This window comes from Manis javanica, chromosome 1, assembly GCF_040802235.1.
Source record: "Manis javanica isolate MJ-LG chromosome 1, MJ_LKY, whole genome shotgun sequence".
Taxonomy (NCBI): Eukaryota; Metazoa; Chordata; class Mammalia; order Pholidota; family Manidae; genus Manis; species Manis javanica.
Genome location: NC_133156.1, coordinates 191,587,873 through 191,606,942, shown reverse-complemented (window position 1 = coordinate 191,606,942; position 19,070 = coordinate 191,587,873). Strand labels below are relative to the sequence as shown.

General features: G+C 31.3%; 1 protein-coding gene across 3 annotated transcripts in view; it reads right to left on the bottom strand.

Annotated features, from left to right (window-relative positions):
- The window catches only part of USP34 (ubiquitin specific peptidase 34), a 241,368-nt gene that overhangs the window by 62,166 nt on the left and 160,132 nt on the right, over positions 1-19,070 (bottom strand). For all 3 annotated transcript variants that reach the window (XR_012121111.1, XM_073212721.1, XM_073212722.1), the window contains 8 exons: positions 11,733-11,933; positions 9,524-9,606; positions 6,943-6,983; positions 6,675-6,799; positions 5,292-5,444; positions 4,207-4,311; positions 2,802-2,857; positions 2,586-2,706 (listed from right to left, as the gene is read on the bottom strand). Coding sequence is in view for 2 of the 3 variants with exons in the window: in XM_073212721.1 (XP_073068822.1) it covers positions 2,586-2,706; positions 2,802-2,857; positions 4,207-4,311; positions 5,292-5,444; positions 6,675-6,799; positions 6,943-6,983; positions 9,524-9,606; positions 11,733-11,933 (885 nt within the window). In the remaining variant the exon portion in view is untranslated. The remainder of the gene's footprint in view (positions 1-2,585; positions 2,707-2,801; positions 2,858-4,206; positions 4,312-5,291; positions 5,445-6,674; positions 6,800-6,942; positions 6,984-9,523; positions 9,607-11,732; positions 11,934-19,070) is intronic.

Here is a 19,070-nt window from a genome sequence, read left to right as displayed (position 1 = left end):
TACATAAATAAGAAGAAATATCCTGTTCTTGCTTATTAGGCAAGTTCAATATAACAAGATGTAAATTTTTCTACATCAATCTATACATTTAACATGACCCCAGTAAAAAAAAACTTGAATTTGAATTTTTCAAAGAATGAGGCAAAATGATTATAAAGTTCATGTGGAAAAATAAACAGCCAAGAAAATTCTGAAAAAGAAAAATGAAATGGACCATCTCTAGAAGATACTATATGAGAAATGAGGCATTTCTACAATGTGAATAAAAAATAAACTAGCCAGATATTAGGACAGCTAGGTAGCTATCTGAAAAGAAGTTATCTCCCCATTTCATCCTTTTTATCTCAGTAAGTTTCCTACAGAACAAAATTAAATGTAATGTATAAAATTATGAAAATATGAGAAAACAATAATTTTTAAAGTATAACAGAAAATTCAGAAGCTATGAAAAGATTAGTAAATCTGATGATATGAAAATGAAAAAAAAATTCTGTTCAGAAGAACAAGCAAAACCAAAACTAGAGTTAAGACAAAAAAAGTATTTGCAATTCATATTACAAAGGGATAATTTCCTTTACATAAAAAAAGTTGCAGATTAGTAAGAAAAGGACTAAATAAATATACATAATAGGAAAATGAGGAAAGTATTTGAGTAGGAAAGATAACACAAATAAATGACCTTCACACACACGAGAAGCAGCTCGACTTTACTCATAATTACAAAAAACAGAAAAAACTAGGAATTTTTCACCTGTAAGACTGGCATTAAAATATCTGATATTACACTGGGTTAACAGGAATGTGGGGAAAGAGGCACTCGCTCACATAAATTGTAGGTCAGACCAAAAATTGGCTCAGCCTTCACAGAGGGCAACATGGTTATACTGACAAAAATCTTGAAGACACCTACCCTGTGAACAAGAAATAATACTTCTAGAATTTTTTCCTTCAGATTTCCTAAGTGAGGATGTATACACTGTAATATCACTCGTAATAGTGTAAGACAATATTCATCATTAGAAAGCTAATTAGATATATTAAATATATTCAAAAAAGAATGTTATGCAGTTGTTAAATGGAGTAAATTAACTGTATATATACTGAATGGAAAATCTCTAATGTAGGTGAAAAAAGCAAACTATAAAACTGTGTTTAAGGTTTTAATGTCTGTAGACAGGTACTGCTTAGCGGTTAAAAGCTCAGCCAAGTGAAGAGTTTGAACAACATGAGTAAGGGAAGTTGCTTAACCTGTTTATGCCTTAGTGTTACCTGCCAAAATGGGATTTAGTAACAATATCTAGCTTATAAGGTCTTAAAAACTATGCCTAAGATAATTATTTGTATAAATCAATGAACAAAAGAGAGAAGGAGAAACAAGTGACCTTGAAAAAAAACATGAATAATGAGGAAAAATAAGACTTTTGGAAATATTTACTACATATGTAATAGAGAACTGGTATTTTCAAAAGAACTTTTACAAATAAATAAAAAGGAAAATGACAGAACACATACAGATTATAATCAGAAAATTCACAAATTAATATAAATAGAAAATACATAATGAAAAGACACTTGTCTTCTAACAACAAGTAAACAAATAACACTAAAGCAACAGTAAGACTGGCAAAGATGAGAGTCACTTAAGGAATGTGGAGATGTCTGAGAAAGTGGCATTCTCATATAGTGTGACTAAGAGTATAAACTGACATATAGTCTTTTGTAAACTTATGTTTTCTGATTAAAATTAATCAAATTCACTTTAAAGAATTTATATAGGTATATAATGGGACAGGTGTGCAAAGATAATCCTTGCAGTTTTGTGGTATATTTTTTTACAATTTAGCAGCAACATAAATGTCAATAAAGATTAAATTATTTCCCTCTGTATTCAATTTTTAAAATTGTATTTTTTCCTTTTTTAATGTATTCATTTTTTAACATGAAGATCACAGAATGGTATCACTTGAGGTTTATCTCAAGAACCTCTCAGTCTATTCCCATGGGGCACAGCCTTCATCCTTTTGCTTATTTCTGTGTTTCCTGACACAATCATTGCCTCAAGGAAACAATGCTCCAAACCATAACTGTCTCCCTAAACACAGGCAGTGACAAAAGTATTAATGGTATAGTGAATAACTTAACCTAAAGAGTAATCAACATTTGCTGGTACAGCCCTTAGGTGTTATCAAATACTCGGTAATACTTTTGAATACCTTTTATGTTAAATGGGCCTTTAAAATATGAAAACAGTAAGGCAAAAGATACACTATAATGACTACTTACTAATTCCACTGTATAAGCTATTAATTCAAAAGATTCCATCCTACAGAACTGTACCATTAAAGTAGAGTTTGCCTTTCTATTTACAGTCACAGGAATTAAAACTTGTTTCTGCATTCTAAAGCCAAGCCTAAGATTTATATTTCTAGGGTTCATTTTATTCAAGGTCATTTCTCCTGCAGTAATAAAGTTCTAGCAAACTTTGTTTGCATGGTTAAGGAAATGTAACATATCCACATATAATGCAACAACAAAAAAGGTTTCAGTCATATTTCATATACACATTTGGATGTCTTAATACCTACCTGTCCTTCCCTTGAAAACTTAAAGGGTGGTTTGTGTTTAATAACACTTGTTGCAAGCCTTAGGAGTCCTGTAAGCCCATCATCTTCAATATTACCATCTTGATGATCAAGGATCTCCCTGCTACAAAACAGAATACAAGCAAAACAAGATACTTCACATAATTATATCCTTTATCTTTCCTCAACAGTGTATGTCAATTTTACATCAAATTTTACCTTCGAATACAATCAGCCAAATGTCGTGCCAATGCATCTAGATCGAGGAGTGTTGTCTTAACAGAAAGAGAAAATAAAAAATTCAAGTACATATTTTTACATTCAGTCAGTCAAAGATCACCAAACAAAAAAATCCTTTTAAGTAAGAAGAATATGAATCTTCCAAATTCATTAATACACCAATTAAATCATAAACACTACAAGCTACTCTTATGTAAGATGTCAGTTAATAAAACCATAGGTGTAAAGTAAACACATCATTAGTCTTTGAAAAAGAACCCTAGAATGTAGTAATTTCTGACAGTCACAGTAATTCATCAAAGACATAAGACTTGTTGTTTTATCTTCTCTTTAATGATCTTACTGAGACATCATCACAGACCATACAACTCACCCACTGAGGTTTGTTTATGCCACCTTAAAACTAGGCTTTAAAAACGAACCTAAATGTACAGTTAAACAATTTCAGAAAGTTTTCTCATTATAGCTGAGCAACAAAATTACAAGAGATTTCATAAAACTGAACTTAAGAGGATTCTCAAAGAAACTCATATCGCTAAGAAGGAAAATTACTTTGACTGGCAAGCAAGAAACACTAGATTCCTAACTTCAAATAAGGCAACCCCATTAAAAAAAAATGCCTGGCATCAAGATCTAATGAATAATTAAATTAAAACATGATAAACATTAATTTTTATAATGAAGCAGAATAAAAATTCAGATGTAAACAGTTCTTAAATGTAAGAAGTTCAAGCACTACAGGATTTTTAAAATGTAAAGCGTATATATTGCCTTTTGATTAAAATACATGAAAAGAACTCAAGGAAGTATTTCCTAAATAATGTATCTTTCTAGTGTCCCTCATTTTTTCTGAGATCACTTGAATAGCTTAGTAAATGTATAAAGGAGAAAAAAAGTCCTTAAGTGGAAAATTTGTCTTTGAAATCAGCTTGTTCTAAACATTTCTTTGGACAAAAATATTTTCATCTAGTACAAGAAAATTAGTAGACTGCAAACTGATAGTGTTTCTTTAGCTTCAGATTTCTACTTGAATTGTAGTTTTACTTTAAATATTCAGAACTCCAAATCCACATGCTATTATAGAAAGCTGAATATTTAAAGTCTAAAATTCACATTGAAAATAAGATTTTACATATACAGATGTTACTCAGAAGAGACAGGAAATTATTTTTATGGTACCAGATGAAGACATTTCAAGTAAGGTTAAAGTAAAAGAAGAAAGGAATTAGAGCAGAACAGAAAGGTACAAATACAGTAGAAAAATTATGACATTTTCAACTCATTATAGATAAAAATGCCCTTAATAAGGACCCATAAAATCATGAAAATACATGTGCATAATTCATATGTATTAACAAATTAATGTATTCTTTTCTGAACATACCTGGCTAGCGTCCTTTATATGTATGTTGTCAACTAATTTGCACAACAACCAAAAATACTCCTTACATCCAGGTTTTAACATTGGTTCTTCCTCATAATCATCTATCTATTAAAAAAAAATTTTTAACTTTGTGAAGCATTTTAAAAAGGGAAATAACTTAGAATTATAGTACATTTAAGAATATAGGCTTTATGAAAAATTAAGTCCCTATATGAACTAAACAGTTTCCAAAGTTTAACAAAAAATGGAGAAAATACTCCTACTTTCTGTAAAATGAGAATACTAGGTACTTAAGTGAACAGTATGTGAACTCTCAGAAAAACACTACTCTCAAATCACTTATGACCTACTTGGAAAAAGAAAGATATAAATGATACATAATGCTAAATAATGTGATACAAACTAAGAATCCAATTAAAATGGGGAAAACAGAAGAAACCTATAGAATGTAAGTGTATATAAATCTACCCACATGCAATGATCTATTACAGTTTTGAAATTTGAAAAATAAAAAATTCATTATATTTCATACACAGGTGACAATAGGTAAATATGGAGGAAGAAAATATAAATCCTACAAATGCATTCTATTTCTGGAATTAGTAAAATTTCCTAATTTATTAATGAAGTCTGGATTAATTTTGGAGCAGAAGGCTTTTACAAGGCTAGCAGATACATTGGAGAAGGGAAGGAAATTGAAATTTCAGTATTTAAAATATTAAATACAAAAAACAACCAAAACCTGTGTGACTGAATGAGAAAAAGGCTACATTGATGATATTTCTATTATTAACTTACTATTAACACAAGGTCCTGAACCTAGTAAGAACAAATGCTATCTCCAAAACAGAATATCCATGAGAGATCTCACAGAGCTGAAATCAAAGCACTCCATTCCTGGTTTTATCATGGACACAATGTCACAATACTGTTGTTTTAAGAGCTATGTAACTACTATCCTTTTGTTGAAAACTACATACAGTAAATAAGTACTCAAAATTACTGCAAAGATATAATACAACAAAAGCTGGAGCCAAAGTAATGGCAGAAATAGAAACTACTCCTCAACACAGTAAAAATCTTACCCTGATAGGTTTTAGTGCTTGAGCATCAGGAAGAAATTTCAACAATGTTGAGGCAGCCAACAGCAGAAAAGAGCGATTGATTGAGTCTCCTCCATCCAGCCCTGACAGAGATAACTTATAAAGACCATTGCAAGACTCATGACGGACTGCAGTCTAAATGAAAAAGCAAGTTCCAAAGACAGTGTGAATTACTATTAAAAAGTTAATCTTAAAGTTAATATATTGGCAGAAATAACATGTTAGGTTGCTTTAGTAATATATTGTAAAATGCAATGTTCTGATCACATACTCATGCACATAACATATATCAATACTCCAAAGCATACAGTAATACGTAAAAACATTTTTTAGAAATTCCCAAATACAGCCATAAAAACAAACCAAAAAAATATAAAAACAAATACAAAAGTGATTAAGGAGAGGATATTCATAATACTTTACTTATAAGATTAGGTCACAGAATAGAAGGTTTTCAGAACTAGAAGCAACTTAGAAGTACTTAAACCAGAACATTTTACAGATTCTTAGGATCTTGTCCAAATGTTAAAATGGCTACCTGGGACAGAGCCTGAACGAGAACACATAAGCATTCAATTCAGAGCTAACAATACTAGATAATGCTGTCTAAAATCTATGTGTGGCTAAATGTATTAGTAAGAGTGTGTTTCTACTATTACACTTAGGAATATGGTGTGAGTAATATACCAAGATAAGGTTAGTGAAAATTATATTGACCTCCTGTCAATACTGGAATCAAAAGAAAATATATTTTATTTATTTTTACTATCTCTTCCAAGGATATACTCTAATTAAATAGAAAGTGCAGAAGAAACTTATCTAAAGCACAAATCACCAACACAAATGGCTCAAATCCTCACCACCCCCAGAAAAAAGCAACTTAAAAAAAAACCAAAGCAAAATCTAAAGCACAAATCACCAACACAAATCTCTCACCACCCCCAGAAAAAAGTACTGACGAGAATTAGGCTTGAGATGGATTAATGATTGTACATTGAGCATTGACCCCCCCTATACTGAATTTTATTGTTGTTAACAACCATTTGATCAATAAATATGAGAGATGCCCTCTCAAAAAAAAAAAAAAAAAAAAAAAAAAAAACCAAAGCAAAATAATCTCTGTAAACAAGTATTTCAGAAAAAGACAGATATGAATGCTACAGAATGTTTAATGTTCACACTCAAGTGTACATAGTTCAAAACACTCTAGATCTTAAAGGATTAAATAAGCACATTCCAGATAACATGATGTATTTATAGAATCATGTCCATTTGTTTCCATTAGCTTTTCTTTTTATTATCAAAATGCTAATAATATGAAAAAACATGAATAATAATACTAACAATCTTTAATCTTTACCTTACCTCAGGAATAAGGAGGGTCAATTTCTTTAGCCAGTCTTGTAAATGATCACTGTCAGCAAGGCTAGATTTCACTATCGAACAGCAATGAGCCCAACTCACCAAGAGCCACATTGAATAATGTGAAACTAAAGAAAAATTACAAAAAAAACAAAAACTGTAAGGGCTTGTGCTCTGAAGAAAACACATGCTCGTTACTAAAATTACATATATAAATGTATCTAGTTACTCAAATCTTTATCTATTAAAAATAACTTTGTGGAATCCTTACCTTCATGTCTAGACCTGTGATCAGACTGAGCTTTCAAAACTCTGTAAAAACACACCACCATCAATTAAATTCTGCAATCAATTAAAAATAAACGGCCACATATCCTTTAAAGTTTATACTATGCCCCCCAAAAAATACTAGACTTTAAGAAAGCTCCTTACTTACTTCTCCTATGGTCTTTATCTTTTATTTTAAAAAATCACTGGTAAAATCTTATAGCCCACACCAAATAACTGCTTCAATTCAATGAAATCTGAGTGCATACAAACTAATTGAAATAAATGAACTCTCAGAAAGTGCTCATGATTCAGACTAAAGAGACACATATTACAAAGAGAAAGGTTATAATGGTTTAGAGTGTAAACTTCAGACTCCTAAAAAAGGAAATCACACACTGACATAAAATGCCATTCCTTTTATACTGTTAATACCAATTTCTGTCAGGAATGGTGAAAAGCAAATTATTAAAATATAGAGAAAACTAATTTAATTCTGTATTTCCCTCCCTCAGATTCTAGTAACTTCAATGGAAAATTTAGTGACCTCAATTTGAAGAAAATTAAATACTAAAATTTTCATTTTAACAAAACCAATAAATAGGGTTTTACTATTTGCCTTATAAATACACTGTTTATAAAAAACCAAAAACCAATTTCTAGCATATTCACTCTGTATAATTAATAAAATAACCTTTTCAATTCTCAAAAAGCAAGATTCACCCATATATTGATTTAAAGGTTCTAAGGAGATAAACTTATAAATCAAATACTTGGCCATACTTTGTATTTAATTTTTATCAAATTGGTATAAAATACTTAACTTTACCAAGAGCAAACTACCTATCTAGCTTTTAATCTATAGCAATAGAAGGTTTTTAATAACAAAAGTTCATTCCAGCTCCCTTGACTGGTAACAACCTCCTAGTAAAATATGAACTGAAGGCAGGAGTCTATGAAAAGATAATGGCATGAAACAGAGCCAAGAAAACACTGGGATGTGGGGTGAAAAAGGGAAGACTACTGTAATTAGTTTTAAAAGTGGAACTGTAGACTAAAAACAAACACTGCTACAGAGTGAACCAACTTACATAGCAGAAGCTGGTATCAAACCTGAAATATTTTCTTTTTCATTTTATGAGTTTTACAGAGTCAAGTGAGTTATTTCTTAATTGTGAAGAACTAAAAGCAGACTAAAACAGTCATTCAATTGCCTGTTAATTCAATATATTATAAGGTGTGGGACAGTGAGATAGAGTGTGTGATAGAGGACAAGAAGGAAGAGTTAAGAATTACTGAAGTGGAGAGTAATTGGTGGTTGGAGTGTAAAATTCTTCTTATCATACAAATGAAGGGCATGTTATAGCACTGTCTTTGTCTCCCTGCATTATCCATTCATAAGTTTAATAAACGATGAAGATGAGTAGCACTGAAATACAATGATGAGCAAAATCAGATATAGTCTATATAGAACTTTAAGTCTAGTGGGGATAAAGCAGATACTGATCAGGTATGATGAGTAAAGTGAGTAGTAACAGTAATGAATTATAACATACTGAATGAAAAAAAAAATCCACACATTCAAATTGATACTAATTAAATAAATAAAAGGGAAAAAGAGAAAGCTCTTCCTTATAATAGGATGTCAATAAACATAAAAGGAGTGGTAAGAGTTAGAAAAAAATCACTAGTTTGCAAACATTATACTAATATTTAATTCAGGTGAGAATCATCACTGAATGCTAAAAAATCAATGAATGAAAGTTTTATGAGGATCAGGAATTTTAAGCAATTTCAACATATCTTCCCACAAGTTATTTTTAATTAAAAAGGAAAAAATCAGAAACATTATTATAGAGAAACCTGGAAGAAACCAAATAAATGGATCAAAATTAGTATCACTAATAATGAGAAACTGACATCACAAGGGTGTATTAGGAAAGACACATCACTTACAGAGTATTACTGCTAAAATGTACAATCTAAATCTAATCGTGAAGAACAATCAGAAAACCTAAATTAAAACAGGTTCTTTATAAAAGAATTGGTTTGTGCTACTCTGAAAAAATCAGTAACATGAAAGAAAAACTGATTGAAGTATTCCAGAATAAAGGAAATGAAAAAAATATGACAACTAAATGTAGTATATCATCTTGGACCAGCAAAAAACTTGCTTATAAAGAATATTAATGGGATGATTTGAGTATGGACTATGTATGAGATATTATTTTAGTAATATTAAATTTTCTAAATGTGAATATTTTACTCTAGTTCAGAAAATGTCTTTGGTATTAGGAAATACACATTTAAGTATTTACGGGCAAATAGTCATGATGTGTGAAACTTTCACAAGATTCAGGACAATATGTAAATATATGCGTACACACAGATATACAGAGAACACTTATACTTAAAATGTGCTAACAACTGGCAAAATGTTGAAAACAATATGCAAATGTAAGTGAATGGTATCAATTCATTAAAATACCTAATAAATTTTCTGTTAAGTTTCAAATTTTTCAAAATGAAGCTGTGAAACACTATTTATTACAAATACATACATAAATCATGTAAAAACTTCATACCTAGGAGCCAGATTATCATATGTATAAGCAACAGACATAAGTCGCTGAATCAAACTGGTTCCTTGCACAAGAACAAGAAATACCTTTAAAACAAAAACATTAAAAAAATCTTTAAATACACTAAAACATAAAATTACATTTTTAATCCAAGATTCCAAATTATTTTGATTTTTATCTATGACAAGGAATGTCCTAAGAATATTTGAAAATATTTGTAACTATTCAAAAATACTGTAAAAGTATCAAATACTAGAAAACAAGAATTTTGTAACCAAACTTAAGAACAGCACTTAAAAAGAATTTGTGAAAATGTAGAAATAAAGTAGCAAAATTATTCTTTATTTTTGATTTATACATATTCTCTGTATGTCACCCAATTGGGTGAGAATATATGTTGCACATGTCAGTGATTTACTGGGGTGATAAATGAAGAATTAAACATTTTCTTATTTTGAAATAAGGAGAAAAAAGGCCAACCTGTGGCAGATTTCACTATCATCCTGAAATAAAGGAAAGCAATATAATATACCATGAGTATAGGACATGGATTCTAGGTTTAAAATCCTTAAGTTTAGTTTACTAATGTTCAAGCTGCATGATTCCAATAAATAACTTAAGTCCAGATTCCAGTTTTTTATCCTTGCAATCAAAGAAAATAATTTGCTAGTTTATAGATAAAGAATTACTGAATCCCTTCTGCAGGCTGGAACTCATTCTGAGAACATATTTTATAAAGCACTGTTTCCACCCTGGAGATTTGAGTCTAGTGCAGCCAATACAGAAAGCACTTTAACACAAGTATATACTATATGCCAAATGAACAAAAGGGGGGAGCAACTAAATCTGTCCCTGACAAAATCAGGAAAGCTTCCAGAAAAGCTATGTATAGGATAGAATTTGAAAGTTCAGTTTTGAATCTGGACCTTCTAACAGGCTATTAAGGAGAACAAATGAAATAATGCACGACAGTAAATTATTTTCAAAATTTCTGTTCTTCTTATCTATGTAATATGCCAAAATAGGGTGTTCATTCTGGAAAAAACTATAACATTACAGCAATTCAAGGTCAAAGTAAATAATTCACAATATGCAACATTGTAGAACACATTTAAACATATGTATTCCTTATGTGTCCTTTCAATTGTATAGCTGTAAATGATCTGGAACACTAGCAGAGATCACTTTTCCCATTAAACTTTCAAAATTACAAAAGGGAAATATGCTTTGAGTTTCCATTTACACCAACGGTTTAAAACCTATGTTTACCACAGTATTTATCAGTAACAACTCATTACTCTGAAATTTCTAGGTCAGGTACCATTTTCAAAAGGTTATAAAACGAAGAAGAGATTTTACTGAACACTCATCTTCATCTCTCCCTGCTCCCTATTCACTTATGGAGACGTTGGCAGAGCAAATACCTGTCACATGAACAACAGAATCCAATGTCAAAAAAATTCCATTTTTATTGCTGGATACACTGGTAATTATGCAATTTCCTTTCAGCTCTATTCAACAGATTTGCTCTGTGATGATAGGGCAGGTACATCACAAACTAAATCCCTCCTTTGCCAGCTGCTTTTTTATTAAGCTCTGTCAACCTGGGACACTAGAAATATTATTCTGTTAGCACTATTCCACAAATGTACTACCCAAAAGAGGCATTGGTTTCAGAAGCAGTAGCACAGCCCCTTCCTTAGCGACCTAAATCCAAGTTCAACAGATGCTTCTCTTTCTGATAGTCCTTTCCATATGTTCCTCAAACTGTAGGGGTGGTTAATAGTTGCCTCGACATTACTTTTATGTATTTTTAGCCCTCCAACCCATATATGTAAAACCAGTTCTCTATTTTAAATTTCCTATATTGAAATACCTAGAGTGGCTTGTTTTCCAAAATGGACCCTGATACACTCATACATAAATTACTGATCTGAATAATGAACTAAATGCTACAGTTATCATTAAAATGGTGTATAATTCATTCCTGCATTTTGAATGATTAACTGAAAAGCATTACTGCTTCGTAATTATTACTGCCTTAAAATGAAGGTGTAACTTCAATTGTTAAGTCACAGTGTAGTAATTTAGATTAGTATTTCTTATGCAATGGTGTTATTTCTTCCCTCTGAAAAAAACAAAAATATACAATGTCTGGTAAAACATAAATAGAATTCATTGCTGTAATTTAATGGTAACTTCTGTACTTTACCTCTGTTAATCTTGGTATATGAAGACCCTTGGCATGATCACCAGCAGCCTTTCTTGATTTACCTGGCCAGGTTCTTTTCCTATGGCTTTCTGCTATACCAGACCAGGCAAAGACATCATGATAAGCTAAATCCAAATCGGACGGATCAACTGCAAACTGGCATATTAACTTCAGCAAGCAAGCAAGACAGTCTAGCTGCCACTGTAGATAAGAAGAAAATGTCATTTCCCTATGTCCATTAATATAATATGGTCACTATAAAACTTCAAATTAAAGGCTAAATTAAATTAATCCATGTACTATAGAAATTTTATTCCACATGTACTCACATGTATTATGGCTAGTAACAATCAAATCTTATAAAAATTAAGAGAAAAATATCTAAGAGGGTGTATTTAATGAAACAGAAATGGCAGTTGCATTTCTATCACAATAGCAGCATACAAATATATATAAAAGAGAAATACAGGTGGGGTCACGGGGAAGACAGTGTAGCTCAAATAAGATGAATAGGGACTCCGTGGTATCTTACTACACTGATGGACAGTGACTGCAATGGGTATGGGGGGGGGGGGGGGCTTGATAATAAGGGTGTATGTAATAACCACACTGTTTTTCTTGTGAAACCTTCATAAGAGTGTGTATCAATGACACCTTATTTTAAAAAATGGAAAAAAGAAATACAGGATTTAAAAAACATATACTGCTCAGAATGTACTATAATTTTTTAAATTATTAAAATGTGAATAAAAATATCATTTACCATTCCAATAAGATGAGTTAAGAGACAAAGTATTGAAACCTGCTTTTCCACACAAGTGATTATATACTCTGATACTCTGGAGCCAAAAAAGCAATTCTCAATAATTTTAGAAAATAATCCAACTAAGTATTTTGTACTTTACACATATACATTTAAAATAAAAGAAATATTTCTTAGATTAAAATACTGTTTAGTATGAAAAGTAAAATTTACAACTGACCTAAACTCTATGTTAAAAGTTTAAAATAAAACCAGTCCTTTAAATGAATTAATAAGAACACCACTTATGTAAAAGATGAGATTTTCAGAGCTTTCTCTTCAATAGTCATTTCCTCCTCTTTTCCTAATCCCACTGCTAACTTGTATACCTATACCAACATGCCAGGAAATATAGGAATACTACATAACTGATTTTTAAGAAAGGGACCAAAATATTTCAGTAAGGAAAGAATAGTCTTTTCAACAAATGGTGATATAAACATTGAGTAGCTATTTGAAAATAATAGAACAAAACCTCGACCTCTCACTCTATAAAAACTAACTCAAAATGTAACAAAGAGCTAAATGTAAAAGATTACTATAAAACTTACAGATGAAAACATGGGAGAAAACCTTTGTGACCTTGGAATGATGATTTCTTAGGTAGGATATAAATTTTGTTAATATTAAAAACTTCTCTGCTTAAAGGACACTGTCAATATAATGAAAAAATCAAGACACAAATTGAATGCAAATATTCCCACTATATATACCTGGCAAAAAAAAACAAAAAACAAAAACTTGTCCAAATTAAAGGAAAAAAAACTTACAAATCTTTACAAGGACCAAAACAAACAACACTCCCCCAAACCCAAGATATGAACAGACACTTCACAAAAGAAGATAGAATGCAAGGTCAATATGAATCTTAGGGGACACAGTGAAGGCAGTGCTAAAGGAGAAATTCATAGTTATAAATGTTTACATTAAAAAAACCAACAATCTAACTTTACAACTTGAGGAACTATAAAAGGAACAAACTATATCCAAAGCTAACAGAAAGAAGGAAATAACAGAGATCCGAGCAGAGATAAACAAAACAGACTAGAACAACAGAAAACGATCAATGAACACAAAAGTTGGTTCTTTATAAAAAGAACAACAAAATTGAAAAACCTTTAGCTAGGAGGATGAAGAAAAGAGACAGAAGAGTAAAAGTACTAAAATCAGAAATGAAAATGGAACCTTTTCTACCAATTCTACAGAAAATAAAGGATTATAAGAGTACTAAGAACTGGACACCGAAGAAACTGAACAATCTACATTAAATGGATAAATTCCTAGAAATATAAAACCTACCAAGACTGAATCATGAAGAAATAGAAAATCTGAAGAGACTATAATTAGCCAGGAGATTAAATCAGTAATAAAAAAACTTAAAACAAAGAAAAGTTGTGGTCCTAATAACTTCACTAGTAAATTCTATCAAACATTTAAAGAAGAACTAATACCAATCCTTCTCAAACATCTTCAAAAAACAGAAGAGGGAACATTTCCTAACTCATTCCATGAGACCAGCATAACTCTGATTATTAAAGCCAGACAAAACACTACAAGAGAACTACAGACCAATATCCCTTATGAATATTGATGCAAAAATCCTCAATAAAATGTTACCAAACGAATTCAGCAATGTATTAAAAGGATTATATTATTATGATCAAGGGGGATTTTTCTTCGAATGCAAGGATGGTTCAACATATAAGAATCAATCAATAGAATACTTCACATCAACAAAATGAAGGAAAAAGACCACATGACCAACTCAGCTGGTATAGAAGAAGCATTTAATAAAAATTCAATACCCTTTCATGATCAAACCCTCAACAAAATAGGAACAGGAGGAAACTACCTCAACCTAATGAAAGCCATATGTGAAAAAGCCCACAGTGAAAATCATCCTTAACAGTTGGAAGACTGAAGACTTTTCCTCCAATATTAGGAACAGGGCAAGGATATCCTTTTTATTCACTATAGTAGTGGAAGTTTTTGCCTGAACAATGAGGCAAGAAAAGGGTATCCAAACTGGAAAGGAAGAAGTAAAATTACGTTTGTAGATGATATGTTCTTGTATGTAAAAAACCCAAAGATACCACAAAAAGGCTTTTAAACTAATAAATGACTTCAGTACAGTAACAGGATACAAAGTCAACACACAAAATCCAGTTGCATTTCTATATACAAACAATAAAAACTATGAGAAGAAAATCACAAGAAGAATTCCATTTACATAGTATCAAAAAGAATAAAATACTTAGAAATTAACTTAACCAAGTAGGTGAAAGACTTCTACAATGAAAACTATAAAACACTGTTAAAAGAAATTAAAGACATAAATAAATGTAAAAATACCCCATGTTCATGGACTAGAGGAGAGTATTATTAAAATATTGATACTATCCCAGGTGCTAAAGATTCAAGGAAATCCCTAAAATCGTAAAGACGATTTTTGCAGAAACAGAAAAAAACCCATCCTAAAATTCATACAGAATCTTAAGAGACTCCAGACAGCCAATACAATCTTGAAAGAAAATATCAAAAATGCAGGACTCCCAATTTCTGATTTCAAAACTTGCTACTAAAGCTTACTTACTATAATAATCAACACAGTGTGGTACTGGCAAATAAACATATAGACTAAGGGAATAGAATAGAGAGCCCAGAAATAAACCCTCACATACATGGTCAAATGATTTTTGACAAGGTTGCCAATGCCATTCAGAGGGGGGAGAGGACAGTGTTTTCAAAACTGGAGGACTCACATTTCCTGACTTCAAAACTTACTACAAAAACTACAGTAATCATCAGTGTGGTACTGGCAAACAGACATATAAACTAATGGAAGAGAACAGAAAGCCCAAAAATAAACTCTCACATGTATGGTCAAATGATTTTTGACCAGGGTGCCTAGACCATTCAATGGAGGAAAGGACAGTATTTTCAAGAAATGGTGCTGGGAAAGTTCGATGTCCACATGCAAGAAAAGAACAAAGTTCAAACCTTACCTAACACCCTATGAAAAAATTAACTCAAAATGAACAAGGATATAAATATAAGACCTAAAACAACAAAGCTCTCAGAAAAAAAAATATGACCAAAATTTCATGACACTGGGCTTGGCAGTGATTTCTTGGGATAGGAGACCAAAGGCACAGATAACAAAAAAAGAAACAAACTGGACTTGATGAAAATGTTTTTAAATTTCTGCATAAGACTATCCATAGTAAAAAGACAACCCACAGAATGGGAGAAAACATCTGCAAACTACCTATCCAGTAAAGGATTAATATCCACAATATACAGAGAACTCTTAAAACTCAACAACAAAACAAACCTCCTGATTCAAAAATGCCCAAAGGGGTTGAAAAGACATTTCACCAAAGAAGATACATGAATGGCCAACAAGCACATGAAAAGACTCTTAATTTCACTAATCATGAAGGAAATGCAAATTAAAATTATTATGAGATACCACCTCACACACATTAAGATGGCTACTATCAAAACAAAACAGAAAATAAAAGTCTGGACAAAGATGTGGAGAAATTTGAATCCTATGTACTATTGGTGGGAATGTAAAATGGTACAGCAGCTATGGAAAACAGTATAGCAGTTTCTCAAAAAACTAAAAATAAAATTAGCATATGACCCAGCAATTCTACTTCTGGGAATATATCCAAAAGATCTGAAAGCAATTTGTAGATCTTAAAGAGATTTGTACACCCAGGTTCTTAGCAGCAATATTCGCAATAGCTAAAATGTGGAAGGAACCCAAGCATCCATCAAAGGATGAACGGATAAGCAAAATATGGTACATCCATACAAAGGACTATTACTCAGCCTTAACAAGGAAGGAAACTCTCCAATATGCTACAAGGATGATACTTCAGGACATTTTGCTAAGTGAAATAAGCTAATCACAAAAGGACAAATACTGTATGATTCTACTTATATGAGGTATTTTAAGAGTAGTCAAAATCATAGAAATAAAAGTATCATGGTAGTTGCCATGGGCTAGGGCGAGGATGAGAATGGGGAATTATTGTTTAAAAGGTATAGAGTTTAGTTTTATGAGATGAAATTTAGTTATAAGAATGGATGTGGTAATGGTTGCAGAACAATGTGAACGTATTTAATACCACTGAACTATATACACTTAAAAATGGTTAAGATGATAAATTTTATGTGTATTTTACCACAGTTAAAAAAAAAAACTGCTCGGTCAATAAGCACATGTAAAGATGCTCAACATCAGCAACAGCAGTCATCAGAGAAGGGCAGAGCAAACCACCATGAAATAATACTATATACTAACTAGAAGGTCTCAAATTAAAAAGCCTGACCACACCTGCTGTTGGTGAGGATGTGAAGCAAATGGAACTTTTATTTGCTGCATGGTACAACTGCTTTAGAAAACAGTTTGGCAGCTTCTTAAAAAGTTAATCTTATACTTAATGTATTGCTCAGCAATTTCTTTACCTGGTATTTCCCCAAGAGAAACCAACATATCTACACAAAAAGACTTGTATATAAATGTTTATGTCAGCCTTTTTCTTAATAGCTTAAAACTGGAAAACTAAATGCCCATCAGTAGGTGAATGTATAAATAGATTTATACAATGGATATACTACTCAGCAATAAAAGCTACCAACCATTTATCAACAATATTTATCAATCTCAAAATTCATGTTGAATGAAAGCCAGAGACAACAGAGTACATGCTGTATTATTCCATTTAAATGAAATTCTGTAAAATGCAAATATAATCTACAGCAACAGAAAGCAGATCAGCAGTTGCCACGGGCTGGTTGGTTGGGAGAGTGGAACAACTGTAAGAGGGCAGGATGGAACTGATGAGGAAACAGAAATGTTCAATATCTTGATTGTGCTGGAGAATTATACAAGTATATCATTTTTCAAAACTTGAATCATACCTTTTAAATTAAGTGCATTAATTATGCATGAAAAGTATTATTGCCTGAAAAGTACCTCAACTTCATATCACTTACAAAAATTAGCTTAAAATGGATCAAAGACCTAAATGTCTAAGGATTAAAATTGTAAAACCCTAATTCTGAAATTGTAAAACAGCTAAACTTCTTAAAAGAAAATACAGTCATTCATCTTCATAAAGCTTGGATAATGTACTACTTTAAAGGATGAAACCTGAAAACATTATGCTAAGTTAAAGAAGCCAGTCACAAAGGAATAAAAGTATATATAATGTGAGAGAGAGAGAAACAGAAAAAATGGTTCCATTTACACAAAGTGTCTGTAATAGGCAAATCCATATGGAAAGAAAGTCAACTGGTGGTTGCCTGGGGCTGAAGTTTGGGGGAAACTGGGGACTGACTGCTAATGACTATGGAGTTTCTTTGTGGAGCGATGTTCTGGAATTAGTGTTAATGGTTGTACAACCAGTGAATATACTAAATATCACTGATTTGTACATTTTAAAAGGGTGAATTGTATGTGAATTATATTCCTAAAAATTTTAATTTGAAAGTATATATCAACTAAGTTCATTTTTTTTTAAAGGAAAAAAAATTGGTCAAGAAACAAGAATGATTCTGAGTTTATAAATATCTATAATATAGTAACAGTGATGCCATTATAAACAGGGGATATCAGCTGACTTAAAAGAAACCAGTGTCTCTTAGGCATGCTTGGCTTCTCAAGCATTGTTAGGCTACAATGTGTCACAAATGGTAGCAATTACTACTAGCTGTAGTGGTAATAGTAATGTTTCATAAAAGTACTCACAATTTCAAAGGAAACAAGAGAAAATCTTTAGCATACGATTCCCTGTAAACTAATCATTTTACTTTAAACTCAGAGCAGTTTATAAACAAAATTCCTATAAGTTACACATACTAACTCAATTTAAAATTTTAGGTTAAATTCTCCCACTCTGACAAAGAACTAAAAACCACTTTACAGTTCTGAGGGACAACAAAGACATGACTAACAATTAAATACAACAGACATTTGAATTATAAAACTGAGCTATAATTATTCATTATTACAGAAGACACATCTATCCTAAAAAAGGAAAATGCCTATAATAAAATACGTAAAAAACAAAAGTGGGGGAAAAAGGATGGAAACCAGTGGTAAGAGTAACAAAACCTTGGAAGATAGCAATATGTTTTCTAAATGTATTAACTTGGTATCAAATCAAGAACACCTGACTCCTAGGTTCCAAGGTAATTCTAAAAAACACATACTAAGAAATTAATATTTGAATGAAATGTTTGATAATGCTATTCTGCTTTGGTGGAGGTCAGGAAATGGAGCATCCTTTCCATTTTTGTTCAAACTGGATTGTGCAGTTTGGTATAGCATTATGAATTTTTTAATATTCCACAAGCAATTTATTTTCCTAAAACGGTGCTTCTTCAAGTTAATAGTACAGTACCATTTTAAAACTTCCACTTTGTTGAGGTCCAACAATATTGTGAAATACTATCAGTTTCCGTACCTATTTCTGCAGACTACTCACAAATGGTCTGGAAACACATTTTTGTGTAGTACT